Source organism: Crinia signifera, chromosome 1 (genome assembly GCF_055691185.1).
Source record: "Crinia signifera chromosome 1, ASM5569118v1, whole genome shotgun sequence".
NCBI classification, from domain to species: domain Eukaryota; kingdom Metazoa; phylum Chordata; class Amphibia; order Anura; family Myobatrachidae; genus Crinia; species Crinia signifera.
Window position 1 is genome coordinate 88237241 of NC_139217.1, and position 25418 is coordinate 88262658.

Sequence of the window (25418 nt, forward strand, 5' to 3'; positions counted from 1 at the left end):
TTTTCCTTTGAGTAAAAAGAGTAACTGGGTAACTGTCTATATAGAAGCATGTGAGATTCCCTTATTGAATCCACTCAGTGTATAATTGGAATGACACACACTATGAATGGTCCCTGGATTTCCTGGTGGTAAATTTAGGGGTAGGGACCCCCCCCCCCCCCACCACCACCACCACCAATCTCACATACTGTATGTATACGTCACCAGGAAATGAGAGCATGTGAGCCACATGCCATCATGGTGTCCACATATCTCATGTTCCACTGTTTTGTCCTTTCTTGTCCTGCAGTTGGGATGTGAAGAACAATTCTTGGATGGTCTCTGAGCTGCTCCGGCCATTGGTTGTCAATGTGAAATTCCAGAAAAATAATAAAACGGTTTTCATGTCTACAAGCTTTGCAGGATACATTGGGATATTAACTGGGATGAAACCTGTAAGTTTTAGGTCTCTATATTTGTATCCCTCTACTTGTATGTACTTTGCCATGGTCCTACCCCCATCTATGTGAGACGCCTCTGTGAGTCTCCTAGACAGGAGGACAGAAGTGCTATAGTCAAAAAATGATGATGGGAAATCTTTTCTAAATACAATTATTATAGTATATTGTAGTAGGCTTATCCGCAAGACCTGTCACTACCCATGTGTACTAGATGTGTAATGACTAAGAAGGGTTCCACTATAAAACTGAGTGAGCACCGTCATATAAACTGTAGTACAGTGTATTTTGTAACTCAGTGGGGATGGGTGCCGGATGACAGTCGGACATTAATCATTCCAATGGTCAGTGCTCTGACATAGGAATCCCAACAGTTTAAATGCCGAGTACCGGCAGATGGGATTCTGATGTCGGTATAGTGACAGCTGGAATCACAACAGTCAGCCCACTATACCAAACCCAGTGGAAAGACCCTCCCCTCTTACTTGCCACCAATCAGATCTGTCGGAAGGCAGAGCACTTACTGAAGCAGGTAATAATGGTTACCATGTAAGTTTGCCTGGCATTGTATTTCTGCTTGTATAAAGATAATTTGTTTCAATCTATAGTTTCCTTTGGTGCTCACTTTATCATAGATGGACATTTCGGATATTCACCATCTTTAGTATTTCAGTTTGTGTGCCTAAAAACCAAACTGTCAAAGCCTATAAACTGCTGAGTAAGGAGGGAATTCCTAGTGTCATACAATAATATATAGATGTCTGCTTTTCTTTCTAGGGGGTCCTGACTCTGACCATGAATGAGCGCTTCAGCCTTGATGGCGGGTACATTGGTGAGATTTATCATATACACAACATCATCCATTATCGCCTAACCACCTATACAGATACTCCGTGTCCTCATACATCTATCCTCAGTATGCTATGTAGCGCAAGATGCCTGGCGGTCGTGAGCTGACCGTCTCTGCTTGCGATGGGCATCGTTTATTTGCCAAAAATGCATCTTGGATACAATGCCTTGTGGCCAGGATGCACCAGGTGACTGAGTCTGTATACAGAACACAACAGCCATTGTATTGGAAAAAGGCTGCCGCTACTACATTGTAGCAATTCCTATGCGGATTCACAAACTAAGTCGCACAAAGATGTGTCCTTATGAGTTCTAGTCTCCTGGTGCGCTGCAACTAAAGAATATGTGATTTTTTCCCTTTTTTACCTGATCAGACAGATCGGGTGTAAAAGTGCCCAAATCGTATCTGCCTAACCTCTGTGTCCGATTCGATGCGCGGTCCCGTGCGCATCAGATCTGATCCGGAGATCACAAGTGCTGTACATAAGATTTATCGGATTCGGCTGCACCTGCTGGAGGTCGCATACGATGTATCATGTTCAGTCCAGCCGTCAGGAAGCCAGGCAGTTACTGAGGTATGGCATGCACAAGGCTGCATGCATTACCTCGGGTAAGTGTATGGCCAGCTTTAGACCTATTTATGGCTAGAAAGACACCTAATAATAGCAGAGTCTCAGGGACCTGGCATGCCGAGAGGGGCTGTGTAGGGTAACTGCAGCTATGATGTATGAGGCACATCTGTACCTCCAGTCATTTGTGAGAGGCTTTTCTTTTGAAAGCGCCACCAATAATATCTAATAGTATCTCTGATCTATAAGCATAGTCCTCCTCTTGCATACCTGCCAGCGGCCTACTCACCAACATTACTACAGCTCATCTTATTCTGATGCTTCATCGCAACTCTACAATAATGCACTTGCGCTTATGAGCAGTAATTGCTCATACTGTCTGTAATGCATCCCTTCTACCTGTAGATTGGATCTCCCTCTACCCCTTTGGTATCAGTATGTGCTTTTCTTACCTCCCATCTATGTACAGCTAAGATTTCCTTCTTACTGTAGTCTGTAACTGGACAATAAGCAGGCATTTATATTCTCTTTGCATATATATTTACAGGGGTGCTTGAGTGGATCCTCGGGAGAAGACATGGGGCTTGGATGAGTTTTCTCACAAGAAGTGTACTTGAAAATGCAACCAGGTGAGTGCCCAAATTATAATATAGCTCCTGATATCTCCTTGCTTCTGGGCACATATGGATCTGCTCCTGCAAACATGCAACATATCATCAATAACTGCAAGTTTTTCTACTAAACAGGCCCATTCTAATGTTCTAATCTAGACCAGAGAAGTCCCCCTTATGCCGCCTATACATGTCCCGATGCGGGCGTGTGTTCTGTGCTTAACTAGCATCCATCACATCGCATTGCATGCCTTGTGAATGCGATGCGATGAAAAGCACGTACAAAAAGTATGTGCAGCACATACTTTTTGTACTGTGCGATGAGATGCCGCGGGAGCGCGTGTATGGCCACCTTTAGAACTATCATTGGTTCAGGGTACTAACTGCTACGCTTTGAAATGCTCCTGTCATGAGGATGTTTAAGAAGCTGTAGTACAGTATATGCAGGTGTCTTTGTGCTTATATTTAGCACATTGGAAGTTGCTATATATATACAGATGGAGCCCTCCTCATATAGCCCTTTAATAAGATTAAGTGAGTAACTGGATTACTCTGCTAATCCCCTACTCTATTCTATGTATTGTATTGCTGCTGGGAACAATAGGATAGCCTTGGTGAGCCAAGACCTAAGGAAGATAGTTGAGAGGGGCTCCAACTGTAGCTGCTCAATATGTAAAATGCTGATACATTGTCTGGTAGATATCTTAAGGTACTTTGGTTCATTTGTGTAAACATCTGTTATAATGGTATAAACCATTCTCTTTAATTGAATCTATTATTCAGTTATAATCTACAGTCATCTACGTGTGATAGCAGATCATGTATGCTTTCACGGTCACGTGTGTTTTCTTTTTTTTATATTCAATCTTCTTTTATTGAAATTTTACAGAACAACATACAACAGGGATATTTGCAGTTTAGAGAGTAAGATTGTATGTTACATACAACATTCTCATCCCATAATCCAATACACATGAAATAGTAAAATAAGAAAAGAGTATGAGGAAGGGTATGATACGGTAAAGAGGGGGGTACTCTGCCCTGATGGTCACAAGGTTTCTAATAACGACATGCTGTGCTTTATTTTCGGCACATGCTTTCATTGATGCCCACTGTGATGTATTGGTGGGTTGATTGGACCTTTGCTTGTTACACAGCAGTCGGGTGGTCCAACAAACCAGACTGGTCTATGGCGTTCCGTAGGTCAGTAAATGCTTCTTAGGCATGTGTCCTGTTTTTTGTGTCACACAGTTATGAAGAAGCTAAAAACCTTCTATCAAAAACAGAAATGCTGGCGCCAGCATACTTCATACTGGGAGGTAATAAGACTGGAGAGGCCTGTGTAATCACACGTGCCAGGAAGTCCTGTGTCGACACTTGGGAGTGAGTATTGGCGTACCACAGAACCACATGTAGAGTGTAGTATACTATGCATATACTGAAATCTGTTTGCATTTAAGGCTTGACATCCAGAAAGGTGAGTGGTATGTCCTAGAGACCAATTATGACCACTGGAAGCCTCCTCTGGCCATTGATAACAGAAGAGCACCAGCCATGAAGTGCATGAACAGAATAAGCCAAAAGGTAATTTAATGCAAACTCCAAGCTCCCCATACTAGCCAGAGAACGGTGGTTCCAAGGGGGCAGCATCAATGGCAGATAGCCCCATGCTGCAGTGAGCAGATCACTATTTGTATACCATTGAAGTGGGTGAAGACAAACATTCTTTATTAACCAAGGCAATCAAGTTTTCACCATTATGACACTGTTGCGTTGTATGTTCTTATACGTGGCAGTATGGGCTGAGATGTACAGATGGTCTTGGTGTACCATTGCATTACTCTGCAGCAATAAGAACTACACTATGTTACATGCCCCTATAGTCACACAACAGCTTAAACACACACAAGCATTTATACTGGCTATAATATAACATCTCATTATATGATTGTCTTTACAGAATATATCATTTGCAACAATCTATGATGTGCTTTCAACAAAACCTGTCCTTAATAAGGTAATCTAAACGTTTCCACAGTTCTTGCACTTGTATTTGGTGATAGTAATGTTCCAAGATAATATGGGATAATGTACATCTTATAGGTAATTACAAACTCCTAAATCAGGGGAAATTTTATACAGATCACAGATCTAACGTAAATTATAATATTCCTAATACCATTTTATAATATGAGGTAGTTGGCATGCCCGTGCCCAGGGTTCCGGTACTGTAATCCCGACAGCTAAGATCCTGCATGCGTCAGGATTAGTTTAGGGTAGGGCTGCAGTGATTGGGGGAGGTTAGGCTAGGCTGTGGGGGGAAGGGACAGGGGTGGGCTGCAAGGAGGATTAGGCTGTGAGAGGGGAGATCAGGGAGGGTTAGGTTTAGGCTGCCTCTCGCAACCTAGACCTAACCTTTCATTCCCGCAGCCTAACCCTCCCGGCTGTTTTAGCATACATATCGTATAACTATAGGGATCGAGGCCATCAGGATGCCGGCGTCTGTCATCTGATCGCCAGGATCCCGTACCCAACCCCTTATCATTTATAATAACTTCAGTGATTATAAGGCGCTCTTATGTCAGACTTACAGATGCAGCCGCTCTAATCTAGCCCGACCTCGGCACCCCATTCTCCACAATGGACATGCGAGCATGTGAGATGCTCCCAAGCTACAGTAGCCTCCAGAAATGTATAGCTGGCACAGCCAATGACTGCTCCATCTCTAATGGTTTATACAGATATTTACAGATTACTTGTGTATTCTATGTGCAATAAGAATAACTGCAATAATGTTCCGGTCATCTTAAGAGACTCCTATCCTCTCAGCCTTTACATCTTTAATGCTTTTCTCTAGCATACTGTGCATAGATCTCCACAATAGGCAACATTCAATTATGTTTTCTAAAGCTCTGTTGCATTCCCTGCAGCTTACTACATATACCACAATGATGTCCGTAACTGATGGCAAGTTTGAGACCTACCTCCGGGACTGCCCAAATCCCTGCATGCCTTGGTGAGGAGGATGTGTGATGTGTACCAGAGCCCCCTGCGCAGAAGTACATGGAATCCCACAGGCGGTGCTGCTTGGCTTGGATGGATACTGATTATCTGGGGCTGCTCTTGTGATTCTGTTCCCCACAAAATGAACTAATGAAAGCTTTGTGCGGATCTCTAATAATTGTCTCCCTACTAAAAGTTTATTTTTTTAATAAATGTTTTTGTAAAACATTCGGAATACAGAAAACAAGTATAAAAATACTAATGTACGAGAAATACAGAGTGATCTAGTTCTAACCATGTGTAGCAGTATTATTATTATCATCATACTCTTATATGGCACCACAAAGTACATAAACAAATGCAGTGACTTACAGTACAAGGTGATGTGGGACAGGTACATGTTATATGGTCACTGCTGCATCAGTAGTCGTGCAGGAAGACTGACATAGGCATCAGGGTGGCAATAACTGTGACATTGTATGGAGTAGATTATAGTATACTGTAAGACCAGGAAAAGATGTGAGAGGAGAGGGCCCTGCTCATGAGAGTTTACATTCCTAAGAGCTGAGGCAGACTGATAGGGGTGACACAGATGGGGTAGAAAGTGAGCATATATTGATGATATATACATATGAAATGTATTCAGTTTCTAGTATAGTACCTTATATTGTGTTGTGCTTTACAATTGGAAACAAAAGTGATAGAACAAAACTAGGCAATAACAGGCAGACAGATAACACAACCCTTCCTCGCAAGCATTGCTTCACAAGGATAGGTGCTTACTATTGCATAGTGGGCCAGCCAAATTTTTTAGGTTCTGTTGGACTGTGTGATGTAGTAACACAGCAATGTTGTTGAAGGGTCAGGAGGATGTAGGTAGTTTCAGAATTTGGTAAGCTTGCCTGAAGAAGTGAGTTTTAAGGGAACACTGGAAGCTTTGGAGACTAGAGAAACTCCAGCAGTCATGAATGGGACCAAGTAATAAGTGTGGATGAGAGACGCAGATCTTGTGCAGAGCGGTCGGTTAGGGAGATATTTTGAGATAAAAGATGTTTGTTGGTTAATAGCCTTGTGTATATGTAAAAGTATTTTATGCAATGGAGAGTCTGATTTAGCATAGACCAGTAAGGAGACAAGTGCAATAATCACTGTGGGAGATAATGAGTGCAAGTCATGGTTTATTAGCAGTAAATAAATCATTTAGAGTGTCTGGAATAAGCCGTGTACTCCAGAGGCTTATTGAAGAGAAACACCGCAAAGGTATGTGTGCACCTCCGCGTCCTCTGTGATGGCGCCTCTGGTTGTTACCAGTTCCTTGATATCCTAGAAGATGAAGCCCTAGATTTACTGAGCGGCCGCTTCTCTGCATGTTATGTATGACCTTTTTAAAGCACTTTAAAATATAGGGTAGTGTCATTCCTTCCATTGAAGCCATTCCCAATATGTCGCTTTGATTTCGGTTCTAGCCAATATCCAGCTTTTTGCTACACAGCTTGTGGCTAGTCGGCATTGATGGGCTGTTCGTGCTTTGTATGAGCGTGTTTGGTAAACATGAATGATAACCTCCTCCCTTTCATGCCTTTCCTAATTATGGCTTCTGTAAGCTGTGCGGATGGTAATTCTGTAGGAGTTAGCACAGAGATTCTCCATTCTCTCAGGTGATAAAATATTTTAACCAACTCAATAATGTTTAGTTTTATTTGTGTAACGCGGGGCCGCCATGGTTAGATTGTTGCAGAGCTGAGATTCTCGAGGATCATTTTGTGTTCAATCCATAGCTGGCTCCTAATTTTACAGAATGTTTCTCTTACACTGGTAATAACTGCACAGTACGCAAAATGTAAAAGTGGGCAGAAGATGGTCATGCCCATCACTAACAAACAGGTGGTTTCACAAGAATATGCAACTTTACCATTTTTTTATTTTTTTTTACAACGCAGTGATGCCTTACTATCCAGTATTTGGCCAGCACAGTATGTCCAATGCAGTGTGGAACAATATTTTAGGGAAATAACTGAAAAGCCTAAGTCACAGGTTCTCAAAGTCAGTCCTTGGAACCCCACACGGTGCATGTTTTGCAGGTCTCACAGAATCGCAAGTGAAATAATTTGCTCCACCTGTGGATCGATTTAAAATGTGTCAATGAGTAATGAATGCACCTGTGCACCTGCCAGGTGACCTGTAAAACGTGAACTGTGTGGGGTCCTGAGGACAGAGTTTGAGAACCCCTGGCCTAAGTGAATAAAGGAATTGCTGTACTGTTAAAAGATTTTGCATTATACACAGTGTATCGTCCAGTGTGCAGTGATTTATTGGTGGCCATGCTGAGGAGCACAGACAGGAAATGCATGTACTGTATCAGGAGTTTACTGTGATGTATGTGCACTGCACACACTGGGAAATGAAATGTAATGGGTTACAAGCAAAGGAGTACTGACTTGCTGGGACACTTTAGAAAAAAGGCTGGATGAGTGACATGTATACTGCATAGGTTCTCAGACTTGGTTTGAAGGTTATTGCGCTGTGCAGCGCTGCGGCTGGCAGAAAGGATGGTGCACAGATGGGGGAGGCTGCACACAGGCTGTCTCCTCTCATATCTTTGAGTGCCAAGTGAATCTGTCAAAATAAGTGTCAAAAGTGGCAAGCAAACATTTTATTCATCATAATGACCTGTAATGTTTACCTTTTATATAGGAAATATCTTTTTTTTTTTTACACAACCATTTTTATTTGTATTTATATAACAAATGTGAACAATGCTGGCATTTTTAGTGGCTATTTTGCACATCTCTCACAGATATGTTGGCACTCAAAGGTTTAAAGTGCCCATAGGGTGTGAATGAGGAGCAAGAGGGCTGAAACATGGTGGGTGGGGGAGTTAGATGTCACTATGAATGACCATCGATGGTCACCCTTGCTTTACAGTAGAGATGGTTGTGGGTCAATAGAGCCTGGGGCTGAGCTAAGCTCTGTGTCCCAACACATCCCAAAAATATTCCTTGCTTCAGCATCATCTTTTTCTACCCCATTGATGGCAAAAATTACAGACAACTAGTGCAATGCAGCACATGTTCACAGAGAACCTGGGGGCAGCTTGGAACCTTGTTGGGCTTTTTGCCCTTAACAAGCATGCCAATGCCACAGCTGTAAGTGGCATCTCCTGCTGCATACTCCAAGCACACAGTGTGGACATGGGCTTTACCGTGACAGGTATTGGATAATGGAATTGCGTTAAAGTTGCCCCCACCCTGTGCGCAGGTAATTATGTCAGGGTAAGAAGTCCTCACCTGTAGGCATATAGGGACAGAATCAGACCTGAATACACAGGGCCGATTATCGATGAACTGCACATGCGTATGGGTTGCAATGCACGTGCATGGCCGCAATTCATGGAATGCATCAATCCTGCTACTTTTTCTATTCACACCCCATCAGCAAGGTGATTGACAGGACGTAGGCCTCTGTGGGTGGTTACCGCCCGTTTCATAGACATGCCAAAAAAATGCTGGGAGTGTCAGGGAAAACAAAGGCATACCCAAAAGTTTTAGGGGAGGCTGTGTGACGTCAGCAATCGGCCGGATATGCCTGTATTCATCACAGCCGCCAAGACTGGCTACTCTGAGCCTACTAGTGGCAAAATCATTCAATGGTGAGCATCTTACGAAGGACATATTGTCTCGGCTATGACATGAACGCACAAAGCAGGATTTCACTTTATCAGGGCAGCGACTACCTGATTGCTAGCCTCTGTGCATGCGATCAGGTCTGATTCGAACCCATGGTCACAGGTGGACTAGGAGTGCACTAATGTGCAATCAGTGCTGTGATTGGCTGTTTAGAAGTTAGTGGTGAAGCCATCTAATTATATTCAAGCCCTCTAAGCTCCAACCGTATCCCAACCACCCAATGTCTAGATTGACCATGTTATAGTCGACCACACTTAGTCGAATCCGTGTAGTTTGACACCTAAAAATAGTTGGCCACATCGAGATCAGCGGTAATGTACATTAGGTGCAAGCGTTAGGTTGCTGGGAACATGGTTGACATGAGATTTTCACGTTTTTTTGGGTGCAGGTCAACTTGGTTCATACTGTACTATCCAAATGGAAATGGAGTTAGATTATAATAGTGTGCACAAAGTATGTCGAGCGCAGCGAGTATGTTTACATAGCCACCAAAAAACGTGAAAAAACTCATGTTGACCATGTGACCGTCGAACAAGCTCCCGTCGATCTAACGTTTGCATCAAACTTTCGTTACTGTAGATCTAGACGCAGTCTACTATCTTTAGGCATCTAACTAGACAGGTTCGACTAAGGGTGGATCGACCATAACATGATCGCTCTTGACAGCGTTGATCCGCTATACAATAACCGGCTCCAACAGTTAAAATCAAGTGTTATATAAATAGCAGTTCTGGGCGAGTGGTTTAGTATCACTTTGTTATCTCTATTTACATATAGAATATGAAAATAAGTAATAAAATGTATTAAATATGAAACTGGTAATCCAACACTCGTAGGAAGTATTATTAGAACTGATCTAAACTGTTTTCTTGACAGGTGATAAGGAGCAGATCAAATGGTCTACAATGATGGAGGAGCATCATCATAAAGTTGTCATAAAACACATACAATTGTATTTATACTATACACATGGTTGCCTACCTGACCCTCTCATTCAGGGAGAAAATGCTCTGTTCCTGGGCTTCCCTGCTAATGTAGGATTGCCATCACCTGTGGTGAAACACCTTTACCTAGCTCCCCACAGGTGATGGTAATCATACATTACCAGGGAAGTCCAGGAACAGAGCATTTTCTCCCTGAAAGAGACGGACAACGGCTAGGGTGACCAACTCATCCCTTTAATCCGAGACACATATTGATTACACAGGTTCTGTGGCAGTTTAAAACCAGGTGAAATTGAGTCTAGAAGTGTGGCAGTTTAAAACCAAGTGAAAGCCAGCCACAGAACCTGTGTAATTAATATGTGTCCCAAATTAAAGGGATGAGTTGGTAACCCTAGCAACGGCGTAACTATCGTGCGGCAGCCACTGCAGCGGCTGGAGCCAGCACCGGCTGGGCGCACTAAAAGTACCTAACCCAGTGGTTCTCAAACTGTGCGCCACGGCTCCCTGGTGCCGCAGTGCAATGACCAAGGTGCCAACGGCCAGCACACACATGAGGAAGTCAGCAGCAGCATGTCTGCAGCACAAGCAGGATTGAGTGGCATGCTTGAAGCTGGCGGGGGGTAGTGAATCAGCCTGCAGCAGGGGGAATGAGGACTCGGAGCCAGAGGGGGCTTACTTGTGACTGGTGGTGGTGGTCTGGAGTCATAGCAGGGACTCGCTTGCTATGCTGCAGCTGGCGTTGTGTGCTCCGGGGTAGGAGGCTGTGCTGCAGTCTGGGGCTGGAAGTTGGGACCTTCCTTCAGCTCCTGTGTGCTGTGACTGCACCAGGCCAAGAACGCCGGCTGCTCCCTGCAATAGCCAGCCTGCCTGTCAGATCACCATCCCTGGCCTCATGCTGAGAGCAGCCTCTCCCCTCCCACTGGGCTGCCGGGTACAAGGCATACTTGCCTACCTGACCCTCTCCATGCGGGAGAAAATGCTCTGTTCCTGGACTTCCCTGGTAATGTATGATTGCCATCACCTGTGGTGAAACACCTTTACCTAGCTCCCCACAGGTGATGGTAATCATACATTACCTGGGAAGTCCAGGAGCAGAGCATTTTCTCCTGCATGGAGAGGGTCAGGTAGGCAAGTATGGTACAAGGGACAGAGGGGTTTGAGAGGTCTGCAGGGGCCAAAGAGGGCAGTGGGTTCTGCAGGGGGCAGAGAGGGTCTGGAGGGGTCTGCATACCTCCCAACATGACCCTCTCCAAGAGGGACACAATGCTCTGTTCCTGGACTTCCCTCTTCATTTATAATTACCCTCACTTGTTTTGAACAGGGAAGTGAAGAGAAAGGTGTTTCACTACAGGTGATGGCAATCAATAATTAAGAGGGAAGTCCAGGAACAGAGCATTGTGTCCCTCCTGGCAGGGGTCATGTTGGGAGGTCTGCAGGGTGCAGAAGTGATAGTCGATGGTGAGTGATTTTTTCCCCCTGTGTGCACGGCTGGGGGGGGGCACAAACTTTTTTCACGGGGGGAGCAAAATGTATAGTTATGCCACTGCCTGTACTATACAACATGCTAAACAAAATGGTAGCTTTCTCTTTAATAAAGACAGAGCACAGGTTATATATGCCTCTGAATCATCTCTGTGTGGTGTCATTAATTAGATCCTGCTGTGCTGAGTGTGATTGCTGCAGCTAACCTGTTATAGCTCCCATAAATATAGTGGAGAGACCAAGCATTTGGTAAGGTAAGGTACATGTATAATAGGTAATGTTGCAGCAGCTTATGCTATAGGTTAATACACAGTTGTTAATGAATATCCCAACCTTTTGTCTGCAAATGTATATGACTTGCCACAAGGGCTTTTATGTATTAGATGGGCCATGGCTTCATGCTTATGTTACCAATAATAGCTCAATACTTGTACTGTAATCATAGAATATATAGGCTGTATAGCTACAATGTAGGTATACGGTGACCAGTATATCAGAACTAATTCCGTGTGAGTCTGGCAGCAGGTGGATTTTATGTCTTGTAAAAGGCCGGTCTCAAATATTGTTTCAACACAAAATATAGCGCACATGTCATTAACTTGGAATTTTTATGCAGGGTATAAAGTGGTCATGTAGAGGTTTGGGAACTCTTTTCTCTATGCCACCTAATTACACCCCCTTCCCTCCCCCCATTAGGCAGACACAGGGCCTTTTGGCATCCCCCTGCAAACTAGAATGGTTTTCTGTGAGAATTACTGTTCAGGGCCAATGTGGAGGTTAAAATGTCCCACCTCTCCATTAGAGGTGGTGGAACTCCGTTCCCCCTCACATTAACCCCTGGGAAGGAGCACTATTAATAAGGCACAATCTGTAAGCAGTAAAGCCTGCTTTCTGAGTTGATTTGCATATTGGTCTATGTTGTTTCCAGATCCCTGCCCTGCCAATACTGTGGGCCTGGGAGAGACTGACGCCATATGAACTACTGATTGGGGCTAAATACAAAAGATTCTTCTAAACGCCCATACACACTAGAAGATTATCTTTCCAATCTGACTGGTTGGAATGAAAATCTGGAAATTTTTGGGAGCGAAATTTTTGGGAGCGAATAACAATTGAGCATTTTCTCCTAAACATGGACAACAGACACAAATTGGTCCTACAGATAAATTGGTCAATTTAAGGACCATACACACTAGAAGATATGAAATATATTGGTGAACAATTTCCCTTGAGCTGATCATGAAAGATATTGTGCATCCACACCAGGGCCGGATTGGCCATCTGGCCCTTCTGGCCAGGTGGGCTGAATTTGAGTCCCGCTTGCCGCTGGCAACGGCTGGGACTCTCCTCTCTGTTCAGCGGCGCTGGCCGCGGCTTTAAGGATATAGCCGGCACTTCGGGAAAATGGCCGCCGGCCTCCTGCACTGAGGAAGTGTCTCAGTGCAGGAGGATATAGTCGCGGCTTCAGGAAAAGAACAGGACTGAGGAGTCAGGACACCACAGGCTTCTCCCAGAAAACTTCTCTGAGCGAAGCCTGTGGTGTCCGGGTGTGGTATAGGGGTCCGACAGTCGGGACCCCGACAGTCATTATCCCGACTGGCCGGACCCAGACAGCATGGCGAGCGCAACAAAGCCCCTTGCGGGCTCGCTGCGCTCGCCACGCTGCAGGCACAGTGGCTCGCTACTATTCTATTCTTCCACGAGGGAAAATAGCCGACGGCCGTCGGGAACCCGGCTGTTGGTGTTTTGACAGTCTGCATCCCGTCCTGCACCCGTGGTGTCCTGACTCCTCAGTCCTGTTATTGTGCAAGGGGAGCAGCCTGTGCTATCCAGTTATTGTTCAAGGGGGGCAGCCTGTGGTGTCCAGTTATTGTGCAAGGGGGGCAGCCTGTGGTGTCCAGTTATTGTGCAAGGGGGGCAGCCTGTGGTGTCCAGTTATTGTGCAAGGGGGGCAGCCTGTGGTGTCCAGTTATTGTGCAGTGGGGAGCAGCCTGTGGTGTTCTGTTATTGTGCAGTGGGGAGCAGCCTGTGGTGTTCTGTTATTGTGCAGTCGGGAGCAGCCTGTGGTGTTCTGTTATTGTGCAGTCGGGAGCAGCCTGTGGTGTTCTGTTATTGTGTAGTCGGGAGCAGCCTGTGGTGTTCTGTTATTGTGCAGTCGGGAGCAGCCTGTGGTGTTCTGTTATTGTGCAGTCGGGAGCAGCCTGTGGTGTTCTGTTATTGTGCAGTCGGGAGCAGCCTGTGGCGTTCTGTTATTGTGCAGTCGGGAGCAGCCTGTGGCGTTCTGTTATTGTGCAGTCGGGAGCAGCCTGTGGCGTTCTGTTATTGTGCAGTCGGGAGCAGCCTGTGGCGTTCTGTTATTGTGCAGTCGGGAGCAGCCTGTGGCGTTCTGTTATCGTGCAGTCGGGAGCAGCCTGTGGCGTTCTGTTATCGTGCAGTCGGGAGCAGCCTGTGGCGTTCTGTCATCGTGCAGTCGGGAGCAGCCTGTGGCGTTCTGTCATCGTGCAGTGGGGAGCAGCCTGTGGCGTTCTGTCATCGTGCAGTGGGGAGCAGCCTGTGGCGTTCTGTCATCGTGCAGTGGGGAGCAGCCTGTGGCGTTCTGTCATCGTGCAGTGGGGAGCAGCCTGTGGCGTTCTGTCATCGTGCAGTGGGGAGCAGCCTGTTGTGTCCTGTTACTATACACGGGGAGCAGCCGGTGGGGTCTAGATTGTTTTATATTCTGTAATGGGCATTACAGTAGGTTCCATAATGTGTAATGCCTCCTTTTTCTGATGCTGCGCCTCCTTTCCATAAGACCACGCCCCCTTTTTGCCGCGCGGCGAGGCCGCGCAATGGTCCCGCCTCCTGCAGGTGGGCCTGTGTGCTCAAAATGCCAGGGCCGATTTCTGGTCCCAGTCCGGCCCTGATCCACACTGAACACTGGGTGCAAACAGCATGAGCAATATTGGCAGATTGACCTGCATGTCCGGAAGATGTCAATATCGTTAAAAATTAAGGGGGTGTTTCTAAAGATATTAGGCATACACACTAGAAGATATTGCCACCAATATCGTTCAGAAGCCCCTTTCTGAACGAGATTGATCTCAATATCTTCTTTTTTTTTAAATTCAATAATTTTTGTTGATTTTTATAAAAGAAACCAAACAAACAGGCTGGTGGACACGTCAATACACAGGTAGTACGCAGCAAGTATGTGATAAAGTGCAGCGTAAACAGTGGATAAAAACAACACATAGAGAAAAACAAATATCAAATGCAGGATTTTAAGAGCACTCCCAGCACAGGGTATTATAACGGAAATACCCGAAGGCGCCATTCGGGCATGTATTTAGTATAAAAGAACAGGAATGCATAAGGTATAATCATATTGCAGGTAAATGTAGACGTCCACCCATCATACATTTTACAGAGAGTATCCACCTTCCAAATCAAAACAGGATATTAAAAGAATGTACTGGCACTGACGTGTCAAACAAAAATAAAAACCCTCTTAAATCAAACCTCCCCATAACCCCCAACCTGTATGACCTATCCCCAACTCAGGCATACCTGGTTCCCTAAAACATCTTACCCCCCCCCCCCCCTTTCTTTAACACTAACTAATTATACCCCCCTCCCACCCAAATATAGGGACAAAAGACTAATGACCTTAACTAAGTTGACACTGGCTCTCCCACCAGAAGCATGTATAGGAAAATTATTAAGTATATATATATTGTGATTACAGTCATAGATGAGAGGATATAGTAATATCAGCAGACAAGTAAGACCAAATATATGTTAAACAGGATACAATAATAGAAAGCAGCAGAATGTAGTTTAGCATACACATGAGATCAAATAAAATCATAGCAGGATATGATAATGTAAAACAACATAATGTATTGTATAGTGAGCACAATTGGAAAGAGACTCCACATTAGGTAAATGGAGTATTACATCAATCTGGCCACCTGCAAACATGTTGGTATGGGATAAATATAGTACCAGTCCCATCCCCATACAGAACAGAATATGTATCGGAGCGTTCAGCATATTTGGATATTAGAAATATCAGATTATTCAACAGGAACAGGGGTAGAATTATTGGGAGCAGCACGGCCATCTCCTGGCTCTCGCACGTGGAGCGACAGTAGGCCAGCGATCTGGGTGAAGTCTCGCAAAGAAGCCACTTCCCATCATACACAGGCTTAGTAAGAATCGCAGGGTCATTGCAGGTAGGTACAGTGATCACATCTCCATCATTGGATGCCTCAGGAATACTTATAAGGAAGGATGTATCCATAACTGGGGTTGTAGGATTTGCAGGAAACGCAATAGTGCAATGATCTTGGAGAAAAGTTCCATCCCTGACTTCCCCTGTCACAAAAGTATAGGAAACAGAAGGTTTTTCCAACAGTGCACCCTCTGGGCATATAGGATATACAGGGGTGTAACAAATTGGTGTATCATCTGTATCCCCTTCAACACCTCTGTCAGGGGCAATGGAAAGGGAAGATTTTATTTGTATTGCATCAAGCTTATGAAGGAGTCTCTGGGTAGAGGCTTTAATATATGTGAGGAGATGAGAAATATCCATGACTGGTGTTCATCATATAATAAATTGTCCCACCGTAGAGGTATCAACACAGTGTCCAGTGCTTTAATGGCGATCAGCCACTTGATGCACAGATGGGACAGACTGCGACAGGAGTATAGAACTCAAAATGGCAGAGAAGCAAGAAGGAGCTGTCCAACTCACCACTCACCACGCGCTCCGTACATACACAGGCAGTGGGTTCCAAGATGGCCACAACTACGCCCTGACCACCAATATATTCCAGCTGAACTGCGGGGAACAGCTGGGGGGATCTAGTCCAAATCAATAAACATCGCAGGTAGTCGCTGAAGAGAGTCCAATAGCTCAGCCGGGTATCAGCAGGGGGACTCACCCGCGCAGCACAGCATCTGGCGGTAGCTGATGGCGCAGCCCGGAGCACCACGCTGCAGGGCCCACTGGTAGGATTGTCCGGCCACAGGCTAAGAAAGACGCAAGGAGGACTCAGCTGAATTGCCGCAGGGGATGCAGGAGAGGCTCACAGATTGTTGTATCGCAAATACAGGAGGTAGCGCCGCCGAAATAGGATTATAATCCAGGATATTAGGTGGGAGAGCCAGCAGGCACGTCTACTTCTCAGTTACTCTCGATCCCAATATCTTCTAGTGTGTACGGGCCTTTATGCAGATGACTGCTTTTGTCCATTTTCCAGCATTTGGGAGAAAGCGGTCGATTGTAATTTGTTCCCAGAAATGTCCAAATTTTCAAGCCAAATAGCCAGATTGGAAAAAAATTATCTTCTAGTGTGTATGGGCCTTAAGCCAGTGTATTTCAGAGACAATCCTCATCACCCCCTCACAGTCCAGCTACTAATCATATCCATGGTTGAGTACAGGTGGCTTAATAACTACCTCAGTCAATTAAGCCCCATACACACAGGGTACTCAGAAACCCCCCCCCCCCCCCACCGTGCCCCACTCTTACCCCCTCTCCAGGTGTAAGAAGGCACAAGTACCATATCTAACCATACACTATGTTACACTAAGCAAATGGGTGTATGCCCAACCTGCCATGATGAGCCCCATTGTGTTACCTATTACTTACTATACTGACCCGGTGTTGCACTTTCAGAATGTGACTGATAGTGGTAGTACAGCTACATTGACATCTATCTGTTTAATGTAGTGATGTCACACTCATGGCCCTCCAGCTGTTGTGGAACTACACATCCCAGCATGCCCTGACATAGATTTTATATAATGGATTGCTAAAACTGTGGCAGGGCATGCTGGGATGTGTAGTTCCACAACGGCTGGAGGGCCATGAGTTGGACCCCACTGGTTTAATGTAAAGGTGTGTTCAAGGCCCAGGTCCTTCTTTAAACTTTGTGAATTTAGTTTAATTATTAAACTATTATCTTTATTGAACGTCTGAGTTATATCAGCTAAGGTGCAGCTCAGTGTAACGGAAATCTTATTGTATAACGTTAGATAATAACTGGCCATATTATTTTCTCAGGTCACTAATGTTGATCACATTTTTTTTCTCAATAAAAATAAGACTGAACATCTTCTACACTACTGTCCTAGATCCCTATATACAGTGCGTCATGTCCTAGCTGCATGATGCAAAGGCCTGAAATCAGCATTCATTCTGTTGAGACTCTGGAGCCTATTACAGATGGTTACAACATGGCTTTTGGCAAAAGGAGTCCATAGGGAATTTGGCATAGAACAGACTCACAGCAGGCCTGTTACTGGTTTATAGCTCAGACTGAGGATCTGGAAAGTCATTGCACATGTTATGAAAGTGTATTTTGCTTGTTGTTTTCCTTATGCCTGAGGCTAGTTTCCTATGGTGATCCTGAGTGCAGAATACAGAGGCGCCCATGACCCTGTCTCTTCTGTATTTGTGCCTGTAGACCATAGAGGACATCGTCCTGCTACAATGGGAGATCAAGACATAATGACCGAAGTGCCCGCTGCCCTCAAGCGACTCGCCAAGTACATGGTGCGTGGGTTCTATGGCCTGGAGCATTCGCTGGCCCTCGAAGTGCTCATTAGATACCCTTGTGTCAAGGAAGAGGACATTGCGCAGCTCCTCAAGTATGAAAAGAAGCAGCTTAGAACAATACTCAACACCCTAAAGGCGGATAAATTCGTTAAGTGCCGCATGCGTGTTGAAACTGGTGCAAATGGGAAGAGCACCAAGCACAATTATTACTATATCAATTATAAAGTACTTGTGGATGTAATCAAATATAAATTGGATCACGTTCGCCGCAAGATCGAATCAGATGAGCGAGAGTCCACCATAAGAGCGTCCTTTAAGTGCCCTGGGTGTCTCAACACTTACTCAGACCTGGAGGTGAATCAGCTATTTGACCCTTTTACAGGTATTTCCATTGTGTGTAGTTTGCATTCTGTGAAGATTTATACCCTCAAACAGGACCCATTCCTTTAGGTACCAAATGCTCTGTTCCAGGACTTCCCTCATGTGTGATTGCCATCACCTACTGTATGTGGAACTAGTTAATTGATAAGAAGGATGTTTCATCACAGATGATGATGATGATTATGATGATACATCATCCAGGAACAGAGTATAAGGTACTTAATAGAATGGGTCATGTTGAAGGGTATGAAGACTGTGCTGTGTTTTTTATTGTAATAGCAAATGTATTTGGTAATAATAGTCAGTAAACTAATCACTAATGAAGGATCCTGCTTTGTACCAACTTAAAGGTTATTGGCTCTCCACACTAATAGTAAGAAGTTTGCTTTTGGGGAAGTTTCCTTGGATTCTGTCCCAGTGGCTTAAGCTGTGTACACACGGGGGCGATAGGGGCTATAATTGCTGGGAATATGGTCGCAGGCGACCATATTGCCAGTGATGGGAGTGTGCCCCGGCGATAAATCGCCGGGTGCGCGCTCCCGTTTTCAGCCCCATTGTAATCGCTGGTCGCAGGAGCTTGCTCCTGTGACCAGCTAATTACCTCTGTGGCTCCCCCGGCAGAGGTTACCTTTCTTCAGCGACCATCTCTGGTCGCTGATGAAAAGGAGACACTGGGCAATATATATCCCCCGTGTGTACGGGGCTATAGACTTGCAAATGTACAGACCACAGTTGAATTAGGCAAGCAAGGTCCATAACCGGCAGTAAAGTGGTGGCATTAGCTATTATTTTACAATTCTTTTTTGCCTGGATGGGTTCTTACCGTAGTCGCATGACTGGTATGAAAATAGCCCTGAAACACCATTCCAAATAGTTGTGGAGAAAAGTAATGCTAGTGCTTGGGGCTGCAGAGCCATTTTTAAGAACTAGGCCCCTAAATGTAAATGTTTAAAATTGTGGAATGAATATATATATATATATATATATATATATATATATATATATATATATATATATATATATATATATATAATTTCTGAAAAACTGAAGTGTAGCAACCACACTCTTTTATGGACTTTTAATAAATAGAAAAAGATAAGTATAAACGCGCTGGAAACAATATATAATATTAAGATATGAAGTATTTATTATACTAAGATACACTGGCCAGTGGACATCACAACACAAAACATATATAAAAAATACACAAAATTAAAAAATGTGATTAGTTAAAAGAACAAGAATTATGTTAATTGTAACCTTGTTAGAGAACTGGTAGGGTTAATCCTATAAGGTTAATAAAGTTAATCCGGTATAGTTAATATAATGGATTTATTGGATCCAAAGAAGTTAGTTTAACTTTGGTTTGATGTTTAATAGAATTCCCATGAAATATGTCCACTATAAGGAATAGAGGCCAGTGCTCTCTATCCTCTCGTCTGGCCAGACAGAATAAAAAAAAAAAAAAAAGGGAGAATTCTCCCGGTACCTGCTGTGTGGTTAATCACCCCAATTTAGGTAGATTTTTGTAATCCTTATTGATGGTGCAGACTCTGGAACTCAGGGTTTTTCTGTGAAGCTGTAGTAGTGGTACCCTGAATCAGCCACTCACTAAGGAGTGTGAAGCTGTGTTGGTAGCACCCCAGATCAGCCATTCGTTGTGGGGTGATAGTATCAGCAGGTAGACAGGGGGGATCCCGTGTGATCACCAGAAAGATGGACTCTCAACAGAATCAAATTATGGTATGACTCGTTTCTCCGCCTCCCTTGGGTCTCAGCGGCTTCTTTAGATAGTGAGAGCTCACTATCTGAAGAAGGCGCTGTTTTATTTTATTTTTTAAATTTCTGTCTGGCCAGACAAGAGGATAGAGAGCACTGGCCTCTATTCCTTATAAGTGGACATATATCATGGCAATTCTATTAAACATCAAACCAAAGTTAAACTAACCTTCTTTGGATCCAATAAATCCATTATATTAACTATACCGGATAAACTTTATTAACCTTATAGGATTAACCCTACCAGTTCTCTAACAAGGTTACGATTAACCTAATTCTTGTTCTTTTAACTAATCAATTTTTTTATATTGTGTATTTTTTATATATGTTTTGTGTTGTGATGTCCACTGGCCAGTGTATCTTAGTATAATAAATACTTAATATCTTAATATTATATATTGTTCCAAGCGCGTTTATATTTCTCTTTTTCTACTTTTGATCCTTTTGGGAATGGGCATTTCCCTTTATTAACGCCGCTAGAACCTTCTGTGCACTAATATACGTCTTTTAAGTAGCCTTAAACCTATCTGTATAGGTCCTCTGTGCACAGTTGTATATATGGTCTACACCTCAATACTGATTAAAAAGTGACACGTTGTTGTTGGTATATAGCGCAGATTTTTTCTCTTTTCTTCTTTTAGTAAATAGACTTTATTGCCATTCTATGTGTGTTTTTCTGAACAAACCCATATCGGCCACTAGGTAGTGACCACTTTGTTGACGCCAGTCCTCCATTGTTGGACTGGCGCCAACAAAGTTGTCACTACCTATTGGCTGATATGTAGGGCTGTTCAGAAAAACATACATAGAATGGCAATAGGTCTAGGTCTTTCCACAAAGCTGATAACTTTTTATGGCTGCTGTATATTTTGTTAACATCCATCATGTCGACACTAATGAAATGTCAAACTAGTTAGAATATTGTCAAAACAAATACTGTGGTCTAGTGGTGACTTATCTAGTACATCAGGTGCTGCAGTGACATCATGATGACTTCCGGCTCATACTACAGTGGTTCAGATGATGAGTATCCCCTAATCCTAACCTCCGCTCCTGAGCCTATTCCTAATCCTTAACCTACCACCTTCTCTTAACTTTTTCTCTCCATATTCTTAAATCCCATACACACAGGGCCACCCCGCTTTTTGGCTGAGCAGGGCTTTGCCTATTTTTAATAGGCAAAGCCCTGTGATATAGGGAAAGCCAGTTTAAGCACTGGATTTCCCTGTGGGTGATAGCGTCATGCATTGCCATCACTGCAGGGCATACACACAAAGCAATCAGTGCTCCCATTTCTAAGCTATCTAGTCCAATTGCGTAGAAAAGAGGCTGAACTGGCCATTTGGGGTAATGCCAAGGATATTAGGTCAGTGGTTAATCGGGTCTTTCATGTCCCCACCGCAGAACTCTTCCGCTGTACCTACTGCAATGTGGAAGTAGAGGAGGACTTTGCATCACTGCCCAAAAGAGACGCCAGAACCTTACTTGCTAAATTCAATGAGCAGATAGAACCAATTTTTATGCTGCTTAAAGAAACAGAAGATATTGTTCTTCCTAGTGAGTTGCTGGAGCCGCAGCCTACAGAAATCCCAGGTCTCACAGGCAAGTAAGTACCTGTTGAACAATAATAAGTGGACCTATGCTATTGGTGGCCAGAAACAGACAGCCGCTCCATTTTAAATATATAGGCTTTAATAATAATAATAATACCGGTAATAATAATAATGGTATATGGAGCGCTTGTGCTATAAAACAGTGTGCAAATGCGATACCTGAATGTATGTGCTTTGTTCTGTCCACCTCAATGCACCACTTCCAAAAAAAAAACCATCAAATAATCAGAATGCTAATAAGAGCCCACCAACTTCTTATCAGCAGCACTCATTACCTGCTCTCAGCTATGGTACAGTCAGGTTATGGTGTAGCCCGGATGCAGACAGTGATTTCATGTGGCCTGCACCAGCTGACTTAAAGAGCCCAGGATCAAGAAACAGAACATAGGAACCAGCATTTAGAGGTGCCGCAGAGACTACATAGGCCTAGGTTCAGCCTCAATACAGTGTCAGATGATGAGGTCATGCGGATGTTCCATCTTGATTGCAACAACTTAATGTAATGGTACAAATGGCGATTACATATACTGTATGTTTGTCTACACATTCACTTGTCAATTATCTTGCAATTTCCCATAAAATAGGATTAGCCTCCTAACGGAGACACATGCATCTTCATTACAGATACATTTTGAGCAATCCCGCCCTCTACTGTACTTCGCTAGTGATTACACATCCCATAAACGACTCACTCTTCCTCCCTGTGTGGTTGTAAGTCTTCGGGGGCTTGGGAAAGAATGTGTGGTGCGGTGCACATGTGAGTCCAGTAACAAAAGTCAATAATTACACTTGAGTCCAATGCTGCATGGGTGCCTCAACTACCTGTAGAAGTTTCCTTGTAAGATAATTTACTTTACAGATACCTCTACTGCTAAACATGTCATAATCCAATTACTTTAGCTTGGATCAGCATGCTGGCTCGTCACTTGTGGATGAACTAGGAAACTTTGGAAAGTGGGCTAACAAAGACTCATCTGTGGGCAATATGTATGTCCAAAATGTGACCATTAATGTAAATGAATCGGAAGTGAAAAAGAGAAAAGAAAAGAAAGGGAAGGAGCAACCTGTGTGGATGACAGCTAGTACAGTATATGAAGCCCAACAGGAAGATGTGACTGCCAATCTCAGTGAGTATCATCATTTAAAGATGTAATGATCAAAACAGATAATTACATAAGTGAGTAAAACAGTGGTTTTTTTGGAGAATGTTAAGAACTGGTAGGTAAATAAAAATTCGGAAAGTATTTCAAAAGTATTTCAAAATTCGGTGCTCCATATATAATGCAGGTATCCGATACAGTGTGGAATCTTAATTTTTGTTTATACTTCAAACAGTACAGTATATGCATACATTCTGTGTATACATCTGCGCGTATACTTAAAAAAAAAAAAAATCAAAACATTGGTAAAAGTCCAAATGTTTTAATGCGGTTCAACATGCTATCCTATTCGATTGCCCAAATAAAAGACCCACTTTGCATTAAAATGCCCAAGTTCGGTGAATCCTGTGTGGGCAAGCACACAAATCCCCCAATAATCTGTGTCAGAGCTAATTAGATAGCCCTGGGCGAGCCTATGATCTGCGATCACTGGTAATAGGATATCGGCCTTGTGGAATCTGTTTGTTAATTATTTGTTTTTATTTGTTTGCACTTTTAATTTAAAATATTTTAAAATGTAAAGACTATGTACACATATTTTTAGCACCCGTATACCACTTTCACACTGCCTAAACGTTTTAAAAAAAACGGTATTTAAAACGGGTCTGAGCCTTGACATTGCAGTGATTACCGGTTTAAATACCATTCACATCAGTCAACCCGTTTTAATCCCCTCAACACGTTTCAAGGCAGAAGGCAGGGGACAGCCTATCACAGACCTGTAATCTGTTGTTTTTTGCTAAATACCGTTTCAGAGCATTTCTCACTGCATAAAAAACGGCTCTGAAACGTGTAGGACTCTGCTTTTTAAACGTTTTGAAATACCGGTTATCTTTAACCGGTAAATCAACTCTGGCACTTTCCCACTGCAGCCTTAAACGTGTTGAAATGTGAAAAAAATGGCAATATACCATTTTACAAGTGCAGTGTGAAAGGGGTATTATTCCCATGATCCTTTCATTAGGAGAATAATTACATTAAGCCTGGTCTGATTATTTAGGAGTACTACACAAATTAACAAACCAACAAATTACCTAACTGAAGCATTAATAATTACAGAATGTCTGAGCAGAAAATTGATAAAAAAAATTAAAAAAGAAAACCTTATTCACTATTTTATCCACAGCCCCTGACGATCCAGCGACTGTTGATGAAAATGCCAATAAATATACTGGTGCTGACAATGAAGTGATCAAAACTCTGTTAATCCATGAATTGAAACCAGGGTCTGGTCCTGCAGTGACTCAAATCTGCAAAAGTGATTCAGAGAGTGATACTAGTGAGTCGGATGAAGAGAAGAGGCGCATAAAGCCAGCACAGCCAAAACCGGTAACCAGCGCAGAGCAGGTGGAGGAGGTAGAGGCGGATGATCCAGTGGTCATGGTTGGTGGCCAAGCCCACGTCTACAGTGAAGTCAGCCAGAATCCTGGGCTGGTGTCCTTTATGAATGATGAGGGGAGAGAGGCGTATATCAAAATAGGACAACAAATGTTCCAGTCGGCATTTGAGTGATAATTACAAGTCCCTTGAACCGGCTGCTAGTCCCAAATACTGACTAAATAATACATCTAAACTAATAAGTGAGCAGTGTGATTATCATTTACTTTCTTCCTTGAATGTTCTGTATATATTATTTCCTTCTTTATATGTATTATGCATATTGGTTTATGTTCTATAAATAAACCCTTACAGCATCTAAGTTCTGTTACACTGCTCTGTTCCAGCCATTAAATACTATCTTATCCATCTCCTGTGTGTTTGTGTTGCACTTATATTGCCATTACTATACCATAAAGAACAAAATGGTAAGGTGGTAGTGAATTAACACTGACCCTCCTGGTGGGGAAGTATATAGAAGTATGTATGTGTATATATGTAGGTTCCTGAAGATGATTAAATAAATCTGGGAGTCTGGTATCCCTTATTCTTACAGTCCAAGAGTGTCGCCTGATACAGCATCTCTCTCTCTCTCTCTCATAATAAATATATTTGTTTAGAGTTTACATGTGCACTCCACCCATGAAGACTCAGGAAACCTGCACCATCCACATGAATATTTTTATTGTAAACACTTCAAACAGTAAAATGCTTCCAATTTCTTTTCAAAGTAACGAATACACTTAGAACATTTTGTAAAAAAAAATGTAAAGAAATCCTGTTAGTTGGATTTTTCGCTCTGTCCCCTTTAAGGCCCATATTCAATCCCAAAATTTTCACCAGGCGCAAAATCGGTAGTTTTCCCCCATGCAGATTCGCGCCCCCCCCCCCCCCCCTAAAAAAAAATAATGAAATGGCATGGGTGAACATGCCTGTTATTGAATACTGAAAGGAGAATCTTTGCTGTTTTTTTCACCTGG

At 43.4% G+C, this 25418-nt stretch overlaps 2 protein-coding genes across 6 annotated transcripts in view; both read left to right on the forward strand.

The window, feature by feature from the left end:
• The window catches only part of ASAH1 (N-acylsphingosine amidohydrolase 1), a 33377-nt gene extending 27614 nt beyond the window's left edge, over positions 1-5763 (forward strand). The window contains exons 8-14 of the mRNA XM_083169431.1: positions 290-434; positions 1215-1269; positions 2403-2484; positions 3718-3849; positions 3927-4050; positions 4427-4483; positions 5397-5763. Of these exons, the coding sequence (XP_083025557.1) occupies positions 290-434; positions 1215-1269; positions 2403-2484; positions 3718-3849; positions 3927-4050; positions 4427-4483; positions 5397-5486 (685 nt within the window). The 3' untranslated portion in view covers positions 5487-5763. The remainder of the gene's footprint in view (positions 1-289; positions 435-1214; positions 1270-2402; positions 2485-3717; positions 3850-3926; positions 4051-4426; positions 4484-5396) is intronic.
• A 5170-nt stretch (positions 5764-10933) lies between these two features.
• LOC146026172 (general transcription factor IIE subunit 1-like) lies at positions 10934-24807 on the forward strand. Of its 5 annotated transcripts, none has more exons than XM_083156628.1 (5): positions 10934-11099; positions 18037-18510; positions 21693-21894; positions 22802-23028; positions 24188-24807. In XM_083156628.1, exons 2-5 carry the CDS (start codon positions 18063-18065, stop codon positions 24571-24573), a joined length of 1263 nt encoding a protein of 420 aa, XP_083012754.1. In that variant the 5' UTR covers positions 10934-11099; positions 18037-18062; the 3' UTR covers positions 24574-24807. The 5 variants fall into 5 exon arrangements, with proteins under 5 accessions (XP_083012754.1, XP_083012728.1, XP_083012737.1 ...); XM_083156602.1 differs by lacking the exon at positions 10934-11099 and adding an exon at positions 11509-11557; XM_083156611.1 differs by lacking the exon at positions 10934-11099 and adding an exon at positions 11712-11835.
• The last annotated feature ends 611 nt before the right edge of the window (positions 24808-25418 follow it).

What these genes read in the sequence shown, in the direction of transcription:
- LOC146026172 (XM_083156602.1), top strand. Translation starts at nt 11,518, where the DNA reads ATGTTGGGAGGTCTGCAGGGTGCAGAAGTGATAGTCGATG. An exon ending in TGCAGAAGTGATAGTCGATG is followed by an intron (nt 11,558 to 18,036) that starts GTGAGTGATTTT and finishes TTGTGCCTGTAG; the next exon opens with ACCATAGAGGACATCGTCCT. An exon ending in AGATGTGACTGCCAATCTCA is followed by an intron (nt 23,029 to 24,187) that starts GTGAGTATCATC and finishes TTTTATCCACAG; the next exon opens with CCCCTGACGATCCAGCGACT.